The sequence below is a fragment of the Nylanderia fulva genome, unplaced genomic scaffold (genome assembly GCF_048542155.1).
Source record: "Nylanderia fulva isolate GAGA-0341 unplaced genomic scaffold, ASM4854215v1 Scaffold137, whole genome shotgun sequence".
Classification (NCBI taxonomy): domain Eukaryota; kingdom Metazoa; phylum Arthropoda; class Insecta; order Hymenoptera; family Formicidae; genus Nylanderia; species Nylanderia fulva.
The window spans coordinates 46,245-64,658 of record NW_028189591.1 but is presented as its reverse complement, the minus strand read 5'-3'; the positions used below and the strand labels follow the sequence as shown (position 1 = coordinate 64,658).

At 47.2% G+C, this 18,414-nt stretch overlaps 2 protein-coding genes across 2 annotated transcripts; both read left to right on the top strand.

The window, feature by feature from the left end:
• Nucleotides 1-3,125: 3,125 nt before the first annotated feature.
• LOC146724338 (uncharacterized) lies at nucleotides 3,126-16,535 on the top strand. Its single transcript, XM_085480002.1, has 3 exons — nucleotides 3,126-3,250; nucleotides 6,467-6,654; nucleotides 14,662-16,535. Exons 1-3 carry the CDS (start codon nucleotides 3,126-3,128, stop codon nucleotides 16,533-16,535), a joined length of 2,187 nt encoding a protein of 728 aa, XP_085336128.1.
• Nucleotides 16,536-16,681: 146 nt separating this feature from the next.
• LOC146724337 (uncharacterized) lies at nucleotides 16,682-17,912 on the top strand. The gene is made up of 4 exons (XM_085480001.1): nucleotides 16,682-16,913; nucleotides 17,034-17,450; nucleotides 17,497-17,628; nucleotides 17,674-17,912. The coding sequence occupies exons 1-4, from the start codon at nucleotides 16,682-16,684 to the stop codon at nucleotides 17,910-17,912; spliced, it is 1,020 nt and encodes a 339-aa protein (XP_085336127.1).
• The last annotated feature ends 502 nt before the right edge of the window (nucleotides 17,913-18,414 follow it).

The window sequence follows — 18,414 nt, the reverse complement described above, 5'->3', positions numbered from 1 at the left end:
GGTGTTAGCAGAGAGATTGAAGGGAGAGGTGGAGAAAGGAGGGATGTTGCCGCTGAATCAAACTGGGTTCAAGAAAGGGATGGGAACGGTGGATAACATCTATGTGCTAAATTATTTAATAAACAGGCAAATAAATAGGAAAAGTAGGCAAATGGTGCTATTGTTTGTGGACTTGAGAGCGGCGTTTGACTCGGTGGACAGAGTAAAGTTGATGGCGGCGTTAAGAGGGAGAGGGGTGAAGGAAGAGACGGTGAGGAGATGTGAGGAAGTGTTAGGAGAAATAGGATTCAGGGTTAGAATAGGGGAGGAGGTGGGGGAGAAGTTCTGGACGGAGAGAGGGGTGAGACAGGGGTGCCCTCTGAGTCCACTTCTCTTTAATATGTTGATGGCAGACATGAAGGAGGAGATGAGGAAAGGGAGATGGGGAGGAGTGAGGCTAAGAGAAGGCAAGGTCTATACGTTAGCGTACGCGGATGACGTGGTATTGATGGCAGAGGATGAGGGGGGGATGAGATGCATGATGGAAAGATTAGGGAGATATCTGGAGGGGAAGGGATTGGAATTGAATGAGAGAAAGTCGAAGGTGATGAGGTGCAGAAAAAATGGAGGGAGGTTAAAAAAGGCTAGCTGGTTCTGGAAGGGAAAAAAATTAGAGGAAGTTAAAGAGTATAAGTACCTAGGATATGTAATACAAAGGAATGGGAGGCAAGAAGAGCAGGAAAGAGACAGGATAAAGAGAGGGGCAGCAGTTATGGGACAAGTATGGGGGATAGATAAGAGGAGATTTGGTAGTAACTGGGAGAGGAGGATGTGGCTGTTTGATGCATTAGTGTGGACGGTTTTGGGATATAGGGTGGAGATATGGGGGTGGAAAGAGAGAGAGGGATTGGAAAGGATACAAGAAAGGTATTTGAGATGGATGCTACGAGTAGATTGGGGAACGCCTGGGTATATGGTAAAGGAGGAGTTGCAGAGAGAAAAGATAAGGACAAGGATGGGAAGAAGGGCGTGGGGGTATGAGAGAAGACTAAAGGAGGGCAAGGGAGGGTGGTTGGCAAAAGTATGTTTGGGGGAGATCAAAGAAAGGGCAAAGAAAGGAAGGGAATTGTCAGATTGAGAGAGGGAAAGAAGGGAATTCTTTGAGGGTAAGAAGATGAAATTAAGGGAAATAGAGGAAAGAAGAGAAAAGGGGAAGTTCAGATGGGAAGAAGTTGAGGACTGGGAAAGAAAGAAGCAGAGGGAAGAGAGGATAGAAAAAATGGAAAAGTCAGAATACAACAGATGGTACAAGCAGGTTAAAGGGGAAAGGATACCGGGCTATCTGAAGAAAGGGTGGACGAAAGATAGATGGAGGAGGATAGCAAGGTATAGATTGGGGAGTGGGATGAAGGGAAATAGATATTGGGAAAAAGAGGAGAATAGGAAGTGCAGGATGTGTGGGGAAGGGATGGAGACGTGGGAGCATGTGTGAGAGAATTGCATGGAATGGGGAAGGGAAGAGAGCTGGCAGGAAATGGTGAAGGAGGTGTTAGGAGAGGAGGGAGAAGGGGAAATGTGGTTAAAAAGGTTAGAGGAAGCAAGAGGGGAAGGGGAAGGGGAGGATGGGAAGGATGAAAAAGGAGGACAGGGGGAAAAGGGAGGGCAAGAGTTGAGGGAAGAGAGAGAGGGGGAGAGAGGGGAGAGAGAGAGAGAGAGGGAATGAGTAAAAGAAGTGAGAAAGGGTAGCGGTAACCGGAAGCGGTCCCACATAGGTTAAGTAGTACATAAGAATGCGTAAGAAGACGTTAGATAAGAAAGGTTAGAGTAAAGAGGTCATGTGTAAAGAAGAGTTGGTAGGAAGTAGGTAGGGTAGAAATGCGAGAAAAGGCGTAGTAGGTAGCGAAGCGGAGCGGCGTGGCGTTTCATGTATATAATTGTATTAATTAGGTTTAAGTTATAGGTTAAGGATTGAATGTAAATGGAAGCTTAAAGGTTTAGGATTGCTCCTTTAAACAAGAAAAAAGCGCCTTGTAATCTCCAATTGGGGCAACAATAAACGTATCTAATCTAATCTAAATCAGAAAGGTTGGGATGAATGGATTCCTATGTTTTTTTTGGCATATAGATCATCGAAACATTACACTACAGGAGTGACTCCTGCCGAGTTGTACTTCGCTCGAGAACTTAGACTACCAGTAGACTTGTTACAAGAAAGTCCTAAGATTGATGAAGAGAAATTGCTTCCAGAGAATTTTGTGGATAATTTAAAGGAAAGATTAGAAAAAATTCGTTCTTGTGTTAGGGAACGTATGTCTTTAAAGTCTTCGCAAATGAAAGCCAGATATGATAGGAAAGTTAGAACAATTCTTCTTGAGGAAAGAGAGAGAGTCTAGCTATATAATCCCAAGAGAAGTAAAGGAAAGGCCCAGAAATTGCAGAATAATTGGGAGGGTCCTTATTCGATTATTAAAAAATTTAACGACGTAGTATATTGTATTCAGAAGACTCCTAAACATAGGAAAAAAGTTGTACATGCGGATAGAATAGCTCCTTTTCTAGAAAGGGATTAGAATTGTTAGAATAGATTGGAGCCCGGGGAATGTCTATTTTATAGAAAATTCAGAGGAAAACTGAACAGATAGAAGTAGGGTAAATTAATTATTGCGTAATCTTTTTTTTACAGAATCTCCGAAGAAGAGAAGTTTCGTTCGAGGGAGAGGTTTTGATTGAAGGAGTATTTACGGTTTTGCTTTGGGGAGAAACGGAGTTTTTTGGATATGGCGGAGAGACCGATTTTTGAGCTGAGCTTTCCAGAAAGAAGGGTTTTTGTTTTCAATTCATTCTAAGAAGACTGCCTCTCGCGGTTTTTGATCTGTGGTTTTCCCACGGGACTTCGGGCAAATGCCGAGGCAGGAACTTGGGGAGTCCATAAGGGACGATGGGTCCACGGAAGTTACCCCCCCCCTTTGTCTGAAGTTCTTCACGAGGTCGCAGGAAAATCAGGACGTGGAAGACAAAACATCGGAGGTCGATTGGGTTCGAGTTGGCAAATCGCCCGGTAATCTGAGGCAGCAGCCCGGGGTAGAACAGGATGATTCGTTAAAGCCTTGGAGTCGACGTTGGACTGTCAGTCGATTGGGACCAGAATGACAAAGTCGCTTGGTAACCTGTGGCAGCAGCCCAGGGTAGAGCAGGAAGGCTCGTCGGACACCCTGGAGTCGACGATAACTTGTGTGGATATGCGACGAGATCCAGAATGGCGGATTGTTCAGTAACCTGTGGCAGAAGCTCAGGATAGAACAGGAATATTTGTCGGAGTCCTGAGGTCGGCATCGGAATGCAGAGTTATCTGACAGCGTTGGATAGCCCTCTGTTTCTGATTGTCGGGACGAGGACATTGGCTAGAGCCCTAGTACTTTGCGCATGCGCACTATAATTATAAAAGAATTTATTGTAAATAATAAAGAAATTATTAACTCACAAACAATTATATTGATATATTTGTAAATCACAAACGATTTCCTATTGATTACAATTGTTAGTTATTACAAAATCTGTTTATTACTAAAAAATGTCGGCTAACTTCACGATTAAAAAAAATTATTAATTACAAAAAACCTAATTTGTCACAAACGTTAAAAACAGACTCACAATCAATCACAAACAATTTACAAACGAATTATACTCAGAAAAAGTGAAAATAATTATATTTTATAATTTTTGTCGGTTAGCTTCATGTAGGTGCCCTACTGTAACACGATAAACGGCTCGTGGCAAAGCGGAAGGAGGAGCGAACGATGACTGTACAAATCGTGTTCAAAAAATCTTCGTGTATCGTGTTACAGTAGGACGTCTCTTCTTGTCGCGCGCTTCTATTTGCGTGGATTGGCCGATCTTTTTTATTTAATAACTCAATAATTATTGCGTAAATCGCAAAACAGTAGAGGACTTTTCTATTCAGTTTAACTCATTTTACTTGCACACGACGATTGAAGCGACAATTACCGAACACCCTGTATATTAGAGTTTTTTAAAGAAAAAAGAATTGAGATAATAAATATAAAAGAATAAAAAAACAATTTAATATATTATAAAATATTTTTTATAAAATGTTTTCTGTAAAACAATTTTGGCGAAACAAATACTTGTGTACATATGGACACATGCGCACGCACACTGACTCTGAATAAGAAACAATTTTCCGTAACTAATATATATACATAGATGTGTGGCGGGATAAAGGAGGAGGAATATATATATCGCAAGTCAAGTTACCCTCGCTGTCTTTGCTTGACAATCTCGAAAGAAGTACACGTTTTGTTTTGTCGTGCTTCGCGGTTTTTGTCCGTATATATATATATATATATATATATATATATATATAATCGCATGTAAAATCCGTTACGGACAAAAACCGCGAAGCACGACAAAACAAAACGTGTACTTCTTTCGAAATTGTCAAGCAAAGACAGCGAGGGTAACTTGACTTGCGATATATATATATCTCCCCCTTTATCCCGCCACACATCTATGTATATATATTAGTTACGGAAAATTGTTTCTTATTATATATATATATATATATATATATATATAAAGGAATTAATAGCCTAATAAGAGCCTGACACATTGATAGTTTATGTGTAGAAGAGAAAAAAAAGAGAAAAGAAAAACTTCCGACGTTAATTTACATATATTTTAATCTAGACGTTTTGATCCTTCCTTGGGATCATCTTCAGTAACTGTTGGAAAAAAACATTTTAAACAAAAATTTTTTTATTAAATTTTATAGCGAAAATGTCTTAATAAATAAATCAGCATACATACAACAAAAATAAAGATAAAAAATTGAATGAGAAAGTCAAGGTAAATCTCTAGACACACCACGTATGCTATAAAGTAAGTCTCCTATCGGTGCCAGCCGTTGAGGGACAGAATAAATATTTCGCAATGTAGCCATGATTGTAATGCTACTAAATATAAAAGTCTTTGCGTGTCGCCAGAAAGTAAAATATTTTAGGCAAGCATTTATTTCGTCCGCTGGTGTCGATCGAGGAATGTTTGCCTGAAATCTCCTGCAAGCAATATTAATGCGTTCCCAAATGGTCTGATGTTTCCACGCAAATCTTGCAATGATTGATCGAGAGCCTCAAGCGATTTTTTGTGCGCCATTGTGCATTCATCCCAAACAATAAATTTGCATTTTTGCAATACTTTTCCCATACCGGATGCTTTGGAAATGTTGCACGTAGAAGTTTCTTTGCGACGCAAGAGTTAGGGCTATATTATTTTGGGATCGAATTGCTGCCCAAATCAATTTAATCAGGAACGTTTTACCAGTTCCTCCTAACGCATCTAAGAAGAAGATATTTCCAATCCCGTTATTGACAGTTTGCATTATTTTATCGTAAATGCCTTTTTGTTCAAGCGTCAGTTTAGGAATATTTGATTGCACATACGACAATAGATCTCCCGTGTTGTAATTTTGCTCACGACGCAAATCTACATCAAACGAAGCAGCAGTAGATCGATTCGGTGATGGCATTCCCAATCGATTGAGAATTTTGTTCGCGATTTGTAAGGACAAATCTTCAATCATTATCAACGCTTTGTTGTACATTTCTGCGGTGAAATCCATGTTAATATTTGAATTTTCCGTGCGTATTCGACGGAAAATATCTTCAGCTATGTGCGATTTAAATTTTTATAACTTTGTTGGAGATGAAGGAGAGCAGGCGGTCAATATGATTGCAAATAATGCACAAATTTGATTTGGATGTGATGTGTTGCACGCGTCATTAATGCATACATCCCAGTATGAGTCGTTCTCCAATAAATTCAGAGCTTGACATGCACTGCGGAACTGTCACGTGTAACGCCATTAACAATTTTTAATTGCTGGAAAGACGTTGGACCGCGCACATTTTCTAACAGCATGCAAAGAAAGAAGCATTTATCTTGATTGAGATGCACGATGTACAGTCTGCCTATGGTAGTTTCTTTGAATATGTTTTCCGTCGACTCGCTCTCCTCGTTTGCGTCGTTCAAATGATTTTCTACTCGCATTCCATGTGTAATACGTAGGTACTTCCGAATATAGCAGTGTTTTCGCAAACGCGTCATTTTGACATAACGTGAAGAAAGCAGTTAACGTTGTAGCCGGTGGATTGAGGGTTATTTGTTGCACATTTGCAGGTGTGAAATAAACGCGTTGTCCATTTTCTAGATGTATTGCTAAGTGAACAACAGCTGGACTTCGTTCATGTATGGGAAATGAAAGAATTCGCCATTCATTGCTGCTTATGTATCTTTCAGCCTGATACTGTGCGATTTCATCGATATGTATGACCGCATTCTTCTCACTTTCTGGTTGCACGCCAAAAACTGCCATGTCGCTGCCTTTATTCACGTACTTACAAATGTATTTGATCGATTTAACGGAGTTACAGTATTCCACGTTTATGTGTGCTTTGTATGTTTTTGATAGCAAAGGCGAATATGGAACAACCCACCGGTTATCTACTTCGATGTCACCAAATCGCATTTGTATAGTTGCTACTTTACCGCCATCTTCTGCTGATCTTCTGTATAAAGGATATCCATCGTTTCCTGTAACTGTGTTAGATACTAATGCTCGAGGATATCGCTTACAACATTTTCCGTCTATCATGCATGGTAAATTTGGATTCAGTGTACCGCAAGGTTCATGTATTATATTTTTTGTCACAACTTTATGCAAATCCTTATCAACGTTGGCATCGGGTATTTCAGCGCATATTACATCGTCGATTTCGTTTGAGGTAATTTTGTTATAGAGCCAGATTAGTATATGTGCGTGTGGCAATCCTTTCTTTTGCCATTTTACTGAGTACATCCAGCAGTGCACAGACCCAAACACTTCACGTTTTATTATGAAATTCATGAACAATTTCAGCCTCTGTCTGAAAACACGTGCTGTAATGTCGTGCCTATCCACCGGCGATTGCTCAGGAAGTAAGAGCTGTCGTATATCGTTCCAAGCTGGATTGCATGTAAATGTAATGAATAGGTATGGACGCCCGTAGTGACAAACATACGCAATTGCATCTTGAGCGTACTTATGCATATGACGTGAACTGCCTGTATATGAAAATGGCAAAATCGTTAGTTTTCCAACGTTAGTTGTATTACCGTCATTTACAATTGCATCTCGCAAATGAACGTATTCTTCAGATTGAAGCTTGGTCTGATTTAAATGGATGAATATTAAACGTTAAATATTAAACGGCATTTCAAAATGTAATTGTTCTCATTTTCTCGAATCATTAATCAATATAACGGACCGCTTTCCCGGTGCGGCCGGATCGCTCAACCGGAATCACAAGGTTCGGGAAAGGGTTAAATTCAAGAAGCGTGCGACACGGGGTATAAATTTAACGAATGTTTATTCTGTGTGCTATATACAAGTGTGTGTTTGTGTGTATGTGTGTGTGTGTTTGCGTAATATATGTATATCGCTGGATGTGCGAAGGCGTGGATGATTTTATAAAGGTGTGACGTGTGGATGACGGTGAGTGTGTGTGAACATGAGTAAAAATGCACGTGAACGCAAACGTCGATAACAATTTATGTCGAGTGGATGATACCGTGCGTGTTTGGCTAAACGTGTGTATTTGTGTGCAAAAATGAATGCGTGTCAGATGGATCGGCGCGGGTCCTGTTGGTACGTGTCGGCGTCGGAATCGTGTATCGGTGCTGTAACAAATGCGCCGATTATTGTTTCCGTGACATGTAATGCACTGCGGAAATAATAACTTTATTTCGCGTCGGCGATCGTAATTCGGGACTTTAAAGGAACGGCTCTTTAAAGTCTCACAGTCGTGTTTATATTTGGTTGCCTAACGCGGCGCGGTCCGAGGCGCGGTGCGGTCCCGTTATGATCGCGTATTCGCTCTCTCTCTCGCGCGCGCAGACGGGTGAGAGAGTTGACGCTCTGTTTTCCCTTCGGTGAAATCGGTGGTCGATTCGAAGTATCCGCGTCGCGGGGATTCCGTTATTATTTTTTGGAGTAGACGATCGGCCGCGGGAGCTCCCGACAGAGGCAGAGAACGCCCAACCTCTGGTTTATCTTGGCCGATCGTATAGGTGGATAATGCGAGAAGCGGGTTCAGAGAGGAAACGCTCGGAGCAGCTTAGGAAGTGGGTGCGCATCCACACGAGACAGGGTACCCCCGATCTCTTCTTTCTTAGCTTGTCGTGGCGTTTTCCGGAGCGGTAGACGTCCTAAGACGGAGCGGAATGTCTCGTTTCGATTTTCCCGGGCTTTTTATACGGTCGTTCGGGTATGTTCGAGATTTTCCGTCTGCCGTCGTAATTTTTCGGTAACTTTTTAATTGGTACGGATCGTGGGGGAAAGTATTATTCAAATGTACTTTCTCGCGCGACTTATCGGGTCTTTTGATGTTTTCGTATCGTCGGGCTTTGCGGCGCGGGCTGTATCGTTATAATAAGTATAAATAATAATTCATTGCGCTGCATTTCTTATTTGTTTCTTCGCCACTGACTGGATTAATCATCTCAACGTTGAAGTGATATCCATCGGCACCATTCTAAAAAATGATTGAATATTGCAGGGCATCGTAGCATCAATGGGTTTCTGCAACTTTTGTCAATTGATCGTTTCTCCGATAAAGAACAATATCTCTAGGTTGGAATTGATCTCCGACTATAACAATTGTCACTTTGTCTATAGTTGGAGCACTGAATCTCTTCGCACATGTTCTCCAACAGGCGTTTTGTCAGCATGAATAACAATCTTGTGTGTATCAGATGGCATCATGTCAATTGCTATTTTGAACAAACGTACTAAATTGTTTTTTTTGTGAAAAAGTTCTTGCAGTTGAGAAACGATGGACTTTTTTATGCCGGTAGAAATTCCGTAGCGTGCATTCAATTCATCATTACTATCACCAATAAAATATATTTGTAGAAATTTATGTTGGCCATCTGGGAATGGAAACAGGGAGCCGGCTTTATGATAAATTTGTCCTTTGACTTTGAAAGTTGGCATGAATTGAGATGTTACGATTTCTGCGCCGAACGACGTCATTTGGAAGCATGAGTTGTATTTCTTGATGTTAGATAAAAAATGTTTTGATTCGGCAGTATATCCGGCAAGCAAAGTTTTTAATGGCTCTGGCGGTTCTCCAAGTTAAGGCAGTTTAATTTTTCCGGTGGCGCAACACATTCCTTTCGTTTCTCCATTAAATTTTAGAGCCTTGCAATAAGGACACACTGTAGTCATAGTGCCGATGAAAACATGCTGGCTCAAACTATAATCATCAGCTGGGTTGTACTGGAATGCAAGGCGATTGTAATTGCGTGATTGCTGAGCACGGAGTCATGTATGACGTTAATCTGCTGTTTCTTTTTGACATCTTTCAGCCACTCTCAGCATGTCGCGTTCATTCTGTTGAAAACGAAGCAGATCTGAAGCTGCAGAACGTGATTGCCGTGATCGCAACCGTGCTTCCTCAAGTCTGGCTGTACGTCGCTCTGCTGCTTCCTCGGCCCGTATTTGAGCTATTCTTTGTCTGTTTCGCTCGTTTGCTGATGCTCCTTCTTCCTCAGTTTGATTTGCAATTACTTGTCGCACTGCTTCCGCTCCGCGAGTACGACGACCTAAGTTTGATTTTCTGCAAGGCATTATTTTGATAAACTAAAGCAGATGGATTGCACTAAAAAGGAAGAAAGAAAGTTATAACAAAAACATAAATTGCAAAAAATAAAAAAAGAAAAAACACAAACTAAAGAGCAGAGAAAAAAAAATACTAACAAAATATTTCAATTCAAATGCAGATCAATCGATACAGTTCAATTCCACTGTCAATTGCACTAAAAAATAAGAAAAAAAATATAAAAAAAGGAAATAAAAAACAATGAAAAAAAAAATAAAATAAACTATACTCATGAGATGAACGCTATGATAAACGACAGGTCAATTTCAACGCAATGTCACACAAAATGGAATCATAAAATATTTAGTATAGTGTGTTTTGCTTTTACGTACAACAGATACCGCACTTACCATATTTACCTGTCACAGGTGAGACATCTATAGTAAGTATATATAAAAACACACGCGTATTCAAATGTAACGTTGTGTCAAAATTCCAAAGCAATCGGTGAAGAATTTTCGGAGATTTGAGATTTTGAATAAACAAACATTTACATTTTTATTTATATAGATATATATATATATATATCTATAAAAGATTTTTTAAATATAGTTTTTGTTATATAACGTGTTGTTTTTTATGCGTTTACGTGCAAAATATTTAGCTTTTATTAAAAATTTAATATAAAATAATTAATAAAAATAAATAGCTAAAAGTAAATAATTATTTTAAAAAATGTCAAATCAGTGCCGAATAAATTCGTTTTATGATAATTGTATAAAGACTGTACGAGTTTGAGAGTGCATGGAAAACGTTTATATAGATTCTCGCTACAGACGGATGAAAGATATCATTTTTGGATACATAACAATGGTAATTTTTCATCATTTGTATATCATTTTAATTCTATAAATTCTGCTGTATTTTGTACTTCTATTTTTTATTGTATTGATCTTGTTTTATAATACTATCACTTACTATATGTGTTGCAAATTCAATGACTGGAGTGTGTGAGTGTGTGTATGTGCGTGTGTGGTTGCTGGTCAGCAATGCAATTGGTTCTGTGCATCTATCATCGATTCGCCCTTTAATTGCTACTGCACTGTGCGCGGGTCGGCCCGCACCTCCAACACGGCCCTGCGCTTGTTTTCGCGCGTTTTTTCGGCGGCGCGCCGCGGCCGCTCAAAACACACACAGGCAACGAGCCCGTGTGCAAACAATAATTGTCAAAACAGACGGTTTTATTCTCCGACTTTCGAGAGGCCCGCTGTTATCGCAAGGCAAGGAGATTCAAACAGAAAATTCTAAATCGCCTCCCGGAACCTTCTCAAAGGTCGTGAGAATCGAGTCACCCGCAAAATCCAGCGTCACTTTACTGTCGATCTCTCGAGAAAACACACGCAGATTGCTGTTCTCTCGCGTTAGTCAGACTTCGGGCGCGATTTACTGTAATTGTACCGAGCATTCTTTCATTACATACAGTCTTTTTTTTTTTTTTATAGTCAGGAAATTTGCCTAAACCAAACTTCGCCGTCCTGACCCCTGAGGGAGGGTCAGGAGGCTTCGTGGTGGATTCCCGCCCGTAGTATCCCGAGGGACTATCGGACGGGGGACCGACCTAAAACCTGACTGAAGCCCCTGGTCGTATGGGTTATGTCCACCGCGGAACCGCGTTAGCATTACTTCACGGTGGACACCCGACCGGCGTCCTGTAGGTAGGACACATCCCCCCGAGAGGACACTACAGGCATCCCCTCGGAGAAGACAATACCCTTGCCCCGAAAGGGCATCGGAGGGAGCCGGGCTACTAGCTCCCCCCGGACTTCCCTGGGTTGACGTGCCATGGGATCGGGGCCCCCACCTTTCTCCCTGCCGAACCCGGTAAGTGAGACGGCCGCAGCCGCCCACCCCACATTTAAGACGTCACGGGACGCCACCAACTAAGTGGACAGACATTCACATCCACAAACAAAACCCAAGTAAGGGCCACAGGCTCAGCCCTCTAAGGACCAACAACGAAGGCACAGTGGCCGACCACAGGTAAAGGTGGTGCATGATGTTCACACCACCTATGGACGAAGGACGAGAGAACTGATACAACAAACAACATGAACTTGGCGCAGGTGAAGAGGCCGCGGAGTCACCTTGCGGCAACCTCCCCGGCACTCAAACACCTATCGCCGCTACCTACAAGACATAAACTTAGCGGGACAGGGAGACCGCGGGGTCACCTTTCGGCATCCCCCCGGAACCCACCCGCACCCACCGCTACACACTACGACAAATTGACAAAACAACACTAAACATTGGGAGCAGAGCTGCAGCCCGGCACAGGGGAGCAACTTATCCGTGACCTCCCCCGCCCCAGACTGCAGTCCACCCCCATCCACTCGGGACTATCGGGAGCCTTCCCAGCAGAAGGCCCCGGAGCCCGCGTGCACGCCGAGGCAGCCTCGGTCTCCAAAGGCCGTCCCCCATCGGGACGGCCCGGAGCCTGGCGCCTGTCTTTCGCCCCGGTAGTGCTTTGCCTGGGCGGAGGGGGGAGCGAACCGCACCCCCGCCCACCCAGAACATGGTCAGCCGACCTCCCGCCGTCCGCACAAGTTGGACAGTGAGGGGTGGCGACACACCCCGCCGCTAGGTGTCCCTCCACACCACAGCAATAACAAGACCGCGAGCGATCCGCGTCGGACGTGCAGTTCACGCGCGCATGTCTCAACTTGAGGCATCTGAAACACCTCAAGGGGCGGGCGCGAAGCAGCTCCACCCCAAGGGTGTTCCAACCTATCTTAAGGCTGCCGCCAGTAAGGCCTTCCGGCCGACGACCACCGGGCAGCGCATCCACAGGGTGCTCCAAGGGGACCGCGGCAGAGGCCGAATCAGCCCGACCCGGAAATCCTCCGCGCTGCATCCCCCCAGAGACACCAATGCCTCCAAAACCTCCTTGCGTGTGGTGATCCCCTCCCCCATAGACCCACGAAACCTAAGCTCCATGGTTTTCCGGGGAAGGGAGACCACCACATCCTTCTCTGAGAAGACCCCCCGCAGCCTATCCGCGAGCAGGTTCGCCTTCTCCGCCGTGCCTTTTCCAGGGACCTGCAAAAGCAGGCCCCCAGTCGCACCGAACCGCATTGACATTGGGCCAATGCCCAGCTCCCCAGGGTCAACACGGGTCTTGGTCTCTCGTAATATGTCCGCGTAGGACCTACCCCCCGCTGAAAGCAGCCGCACCGCCGAAGTGCTCGGGACGCGTGCAGCCCGCGCCACCCGGTCACGCCGAGCACCCGGCCCAGCCACAGGGCCCATCACACTAATCCCCCCAGGACCCGGGCCCCCCACCCCCCCGGCAGCCGAATTGGTCACCAACGGGGACGAGGACCCGAGCCCCGGGAAGGAAACCTTCCTTCCTGCGCCACGACCCCGTCTCCCACGCACATGCGCAGAGAGGACGGGGGAAACCTCCTTGACCGGGGGGGCAGAGGCAGACGACCCTGTCCCCTTCCCCCGGGAAACCAAAGAGGACCTGAGTGACTCTACGGTCCTCCTCAGGTCCTCAAGCGCCCCACTTATGCGCCTCTCGATGAGGAGATTCACCCGCGCTAAAAGCTGCTGGTGTGGATCCCCCCCCGAAGCCGCCTCAGAGGAGGACTCAAACAGAGTCCTCCGCACCTCAGAGGTGGTCTCCTTACCAGAAAATTCTGGCTCAGAGACCACTTCTCTGTCCCGCCTTCGCCGTGACCTTTTCTTTGCAGGAGGCGCCTCCTTCTCCCCAGAAGAGGGAGGCAGGGGAGCCATCGCACCGCGAACAACCTCCAACTCCTCACGGAGTTTTCGGTTGCTCACCTCCAACTCGCTGATGCGCCCCTCAAGCCTCCGGATCTCCTCTGACAGGACCTGCTCCCTGTCCAAGACTTCCACCGGGCTATGGAAGATGCCAGGCTCCGACACGTCAAGCGCGCCATCAGACCTCCCAGGGGAGGCAGAGGCAACGCCCAACGCATCATCGCCCAGCTGGCTCACCTCATGGGTCGGTGAGTCCCCACGAGTCTCCTCTACCTCGTTGTTGCGGAGGTCAGGTTCCTCCTGCACCGTCTCTAGGGCACGCCTGTCCTCTGAGGCACACTTCTTCGAATACCTTCGAAGGTACTTCTTCAGGCGCTTGTATATACCAAGCCATCGGAAGGCGCGAACGTTCTCGTCTTGGAGAACATGCCGGATTTCGATCGCGAGCTTATCCGGATCGTCATCCTCGCCTAATTCCTCCCAGGCAATGGTCAGTCGAATGAGTTGGTCATCCACTTCGTCTACCGTCCTGCTCCTCGGCGCTGTCACTTTCCCATCCGCGGACCCAGCCGGCAAATCCGCGGATGACCTGTCGCTCGATGACGACGAGGGGAGAGCCAGGCCTACACCCCCCCACGCCGGTTCCCGGTACCCGAACCCGGGACGTTCACCTTCTTTTCGGAACCGCTCATGATATCTGAAAAGAAATTGGTTTTTTCTGTCGGGGGTTTTCCTTCCCCTTAGGAGGTTGCCTTACTCAGCTAACGGGGCCTCCCCCCGGGTGTTATCTTCGGTGTTTTCCTTCACCTAGTGCAGTGGACAAGTCCTTTTTAGGGCCCATCACACCCCGTTCATCCATCACCAGACACTCCAGCTCGGGTACCTCGGGATTGCGACACCCGTACACTACAGGGATGAGTCTGTAGTGCCCCTGAGGGATCATTACATACAGTCTACTGTGATTTAACTTGCTCGCATAATTTTTTTTTTATTTCTGTAGTTTTCTTCCGGCATTTCACTCCTATAGCTGTCAAACACAAGAACGCGCTTACGGAATCCGAGTCTCTTTCGAACATTTCTAATCCTTCGAGCCGGATCTCAGCCGTCTCATCGCGCCGGGCAGTTCCGCGATTGCTGTCGTTCAGTGCTGAAGTGGAAACGTGCACGTGCAACCTAAATCAAAATGGAAAGGTTAATCGCCTCGCAACAAGATTTTTATGCGCGCATTGCTCGCTGCTGTGAGAACTTGAAAAAGCTAGGGTAGGCCAAGATGAGCATCTCAGTGGTTCAGTCCGCACGGTCGGCTCTGGAATCAAATGGAAGAAATTTAAGAAACAACATGATCGCTTGCAAACCGAGTTTGGCAGCAACTTGGCATCAAGTGATTACGTTGCGCTCGACCTGGAAGCTCACGCCGAGATCGCGTATATCCAGCAGCGCGCCAAGCTTCTAGACCTAGAGGCAGAGCTCACATCAGCACCGCCGGCCGTGATGCGTGCGAAAAAACCCGCACCGGTTGAGCCAGCTACCTCTCGCAAAACTCTGCCACGAATTCAACTTCCGGAATTCTCGAACAAGTTCGAGGAGTGGCCTGCCTTCTGCTGTGTCCACTTGTTTCAGTCCATTGTCAGCGAGAAGAGTTTACTGTCCAAGGTGGAGAAAATGCACTACTTAAAGACAAGCGTGAAGGGCGATGCCGAACAGCTGATTCGCAACCTACCTTCAACAGAGAACAATTTCGACCGCGCCTGGACTACTTTCTCTGACCACTTCGAAAACCAGAGGCTCCTGGTGAAAGCTTATTTTGCAGTCTTGACGTCGCTGCCGCGGTTGAAGAGTATCTTCGCCTCAGACCTCCGTCGGATATTTCACGGGATCATCTCCACCGTTGGAACCCTGAAGGGCATAGGTCGCCCCATTGGCAACTCATCGGACCTCTTCGTGCACCTTGTGGTTGAGCTGTTGAACTCGAAAACGCGACGTAAATGGGAGAGCTCACTCGGGAAATCTTCGAAGTCACCTACCTACGATGAGCTTCGCGACTTTCTGCAAGAGCAGCTCATGACTCAGAAAGTGCTCCAGGCAGTCACTACTGAGGCATCCAGCAGAACGTCGGACAAGGCGCAAAGATCCTCGCGCTCCAGTCACGTAGGGGGCAAAGGACCGGAGTCCAGTCGCTGTTGCCCACTGTGCAAGAAAGAATATTTCTTAGCATACTTAGCACACATCTACAAACGAAAAGCTGTACAGGAGAAGCGTGAAATTGCCAATACTCACCATCGCTGTTGGAATTGCCTAGGCCGCCACCTCCTTGGAGATTGCACCTCAGCGAAGATTTGTGGTAAGTGTTCGGGGCGTCATCACACATCCCTGCACGACATCTTCACTGCAGTGGCCTTGCCTGCAGCTGACTTCACCGCCGCTACAACCGTGCACGTTGCGAAACAACCGACCGCGGAGTGCGGGCCAATCTTGCTTGCCACAGCTCGTGTGTTAGTGACCGATCGCGTCGGTGCTCGTCATCTCGTTTGCGCGCTCGTTGACCCAGGATCGGAAACATCCCTCATCGCCGAGTTGTTCGCGCAGCATCTCCGTCTCACTCGAACGCCTTCGTCCATGGTCATATTTGGTGTTGGTGGCGTCCAGACCGGTTTTTCGCGAGGTCGTGTGGCGGTAACCGTGTCCAATCGGGCAGGCCACTTTTCCTTAACCGTGGCGTCCTTGGTGCTTCCGCGCTTTACCGTCTACGACGGAGCATCGAGTTGCGTCCCTCGGTCGTGGCCGCACGTCAGTGGGCTTGAGCTCGCCGACCCGGAGTTCCACCGTCGAGATATAGTAGAGCTGTTTCTTGGAGCCAACGCGTACGCGAGCATTGTGCTGCCCGACCTCCACCGTGGAGGGTCGTCGGAATCAATCGCGCAGCAAACTCTCCTCGGCTGGGTGTTGCTCGGAAGCGTGGGCGTCGGTCACGTCGCAAATTCGGCGTCATCTCTCCAGTGTTCCGCCGGAGACGAGCTCACTGAACTCGTGCGTCGTTTCTGGGAGGCAGAAGAGGTCCCTCGAGTCGCGCTGCTCTTAACCAAAGACGAAATCGCGTGCGAACACACGAGCTACTAGGCGACGGACGCTACCAAGTGCGGTTGCCCGTGCGTCCTGATTTGCCTGACTTGACGCCGACACGCCGCTCCGCATCTCGCATGCAGGACGTCATGTCAAGGAAGTTCGCCCGTGACGCCGACTTTGGTGCCAAGTATTGAATCTTTATGGCCAAGTACCAGTCGCTCGGCCACATGTCGTTAGCCATCGGGCCACCGCCAGAACCGGGCATCCGACTCTGTTACCTGCCGCATCACGGGGTACTGCAGGGTTGCGGTCCCGATGCAAAAATTCGCGTGGTCTTCAACGGGTCCTCACGTACGGCCGCCGGTTCCTGCCTGAACGACTTCCTGTTCGCCGGTCCTAACTTGCTGCCTGCACTCGCCGACGTTCTCACACGTTGGCGGCAGCACCGCTATGCATTCGTCGCTGATGTGGAGAAAATGTACCGGCAGATCATGGTGCACCCGGACGATCGGCACCTTTAGCGGATCCTATGGGGAGACAATCCGTCATCAGACTATCTACTCAACACCGTCACTTACGGCCTGGCAAGCGCCCCTTATCTTGCCATTCGCGTATTCCGCCAGCTTACGTTCGACGAGGAGAAGCGCTTTCTTTTGGGAGCCGTTGTACTGAGAAACGACATCTATGTAGACGATATACTTACCGGAGCCGACAACCTGGATGAGGGGCGAGAACTAACCTCTCAGGTATCCGCTCTGTGCAAGGCGGGCGGTTTTCCGCTACGCAAGTGGGCCGCTAGTCATCCCACGTTGTTGGAAGAGATACCGACCGAGCATCTCCTACGGTCAGCCACCGTCGCTCAACTGCCAACGGTCGATCACTCGGTGCTGGAGCTGCACTGGAGTCCGGAGGGACACCCTTGCTTTGTCAGTGCGACGAGGACCCAAAGTCTCACCTACAAAGAGAACCGTACTGTCTCGAACTGCTCGATTGTTCGATCCATTGTGCTGGCTAGACCCCATAGTGGTAAGAGCGAAGCTGCTCATTCAGGTTGCCTGGCTGCAGCAGCTTGATTGGGGCGCGCCCCCGGCCAGAGCAGAAGCCGCTTTGTGGAAGGCCTTAAAGGAGGAACTGCTGCTGCTGGAAGGTGTTTGGCTGCCACGCTGATTTGGGTGCGACGTCCTCACATCAGACTTGGAGCTCCACGGCTTCTCAGACGCCTACGAGCGCGCGTACGCCGCCGTCGTGTACTTCCAAGCATTGGGCAACACCACGCCAATAGTTACGCTGATCGCGGCCAAAACGAAGGTTGCTCTTCTCAAGCGAGTCTCTCTACTCCGACTGGAGTTGTGTACTGCAGCCCTGGTGTCCAAACTGGATGAGCACATGAGAGTCTTGCTGGGCCTGAAGCCTCTGGCCGTCAACCTGTAGACAGATTCGACAGTAACGCTCAGTTGGATACGCGGGCATCCGACAAGATGAATCACGTATGTAGCGAACCGGATTGGAGAAATTCAACACACCAACCCAGATACAAAGTGGCGCCACATACCCAGCCGAAAAAACCCCGCTGACTGCGCTTTACGAAGAGTGTCACCCGGCGAGTTGCTGGTGCATCTATTGTGGTGGAGTGGCCCCAGCTACTTACGTGAAGATTCAACCGCATGGCCGACCGATGACAAAGCCTCCTTACTCGACGTCGTTGCCGAGCAGCGCCCCGCACGATGCCTCGCGGCCACCGACGCTCATGAGCCAGGGAAGCTGCGCCGCTTTTCGAGCCTCCGTCACTTGCTCCGAGTCTCCGCCTAGATCTGGCACTGGCAAGAGCGAGGCCGTCAACGCTCCGTTGGCCAAAGGGCTGCAAGGTTCCCGCGACATCTTGAGTCCGGAGAGATTGCAGAAGCGTTGTCCCAGTGGATTCGAGTTGTGCAGA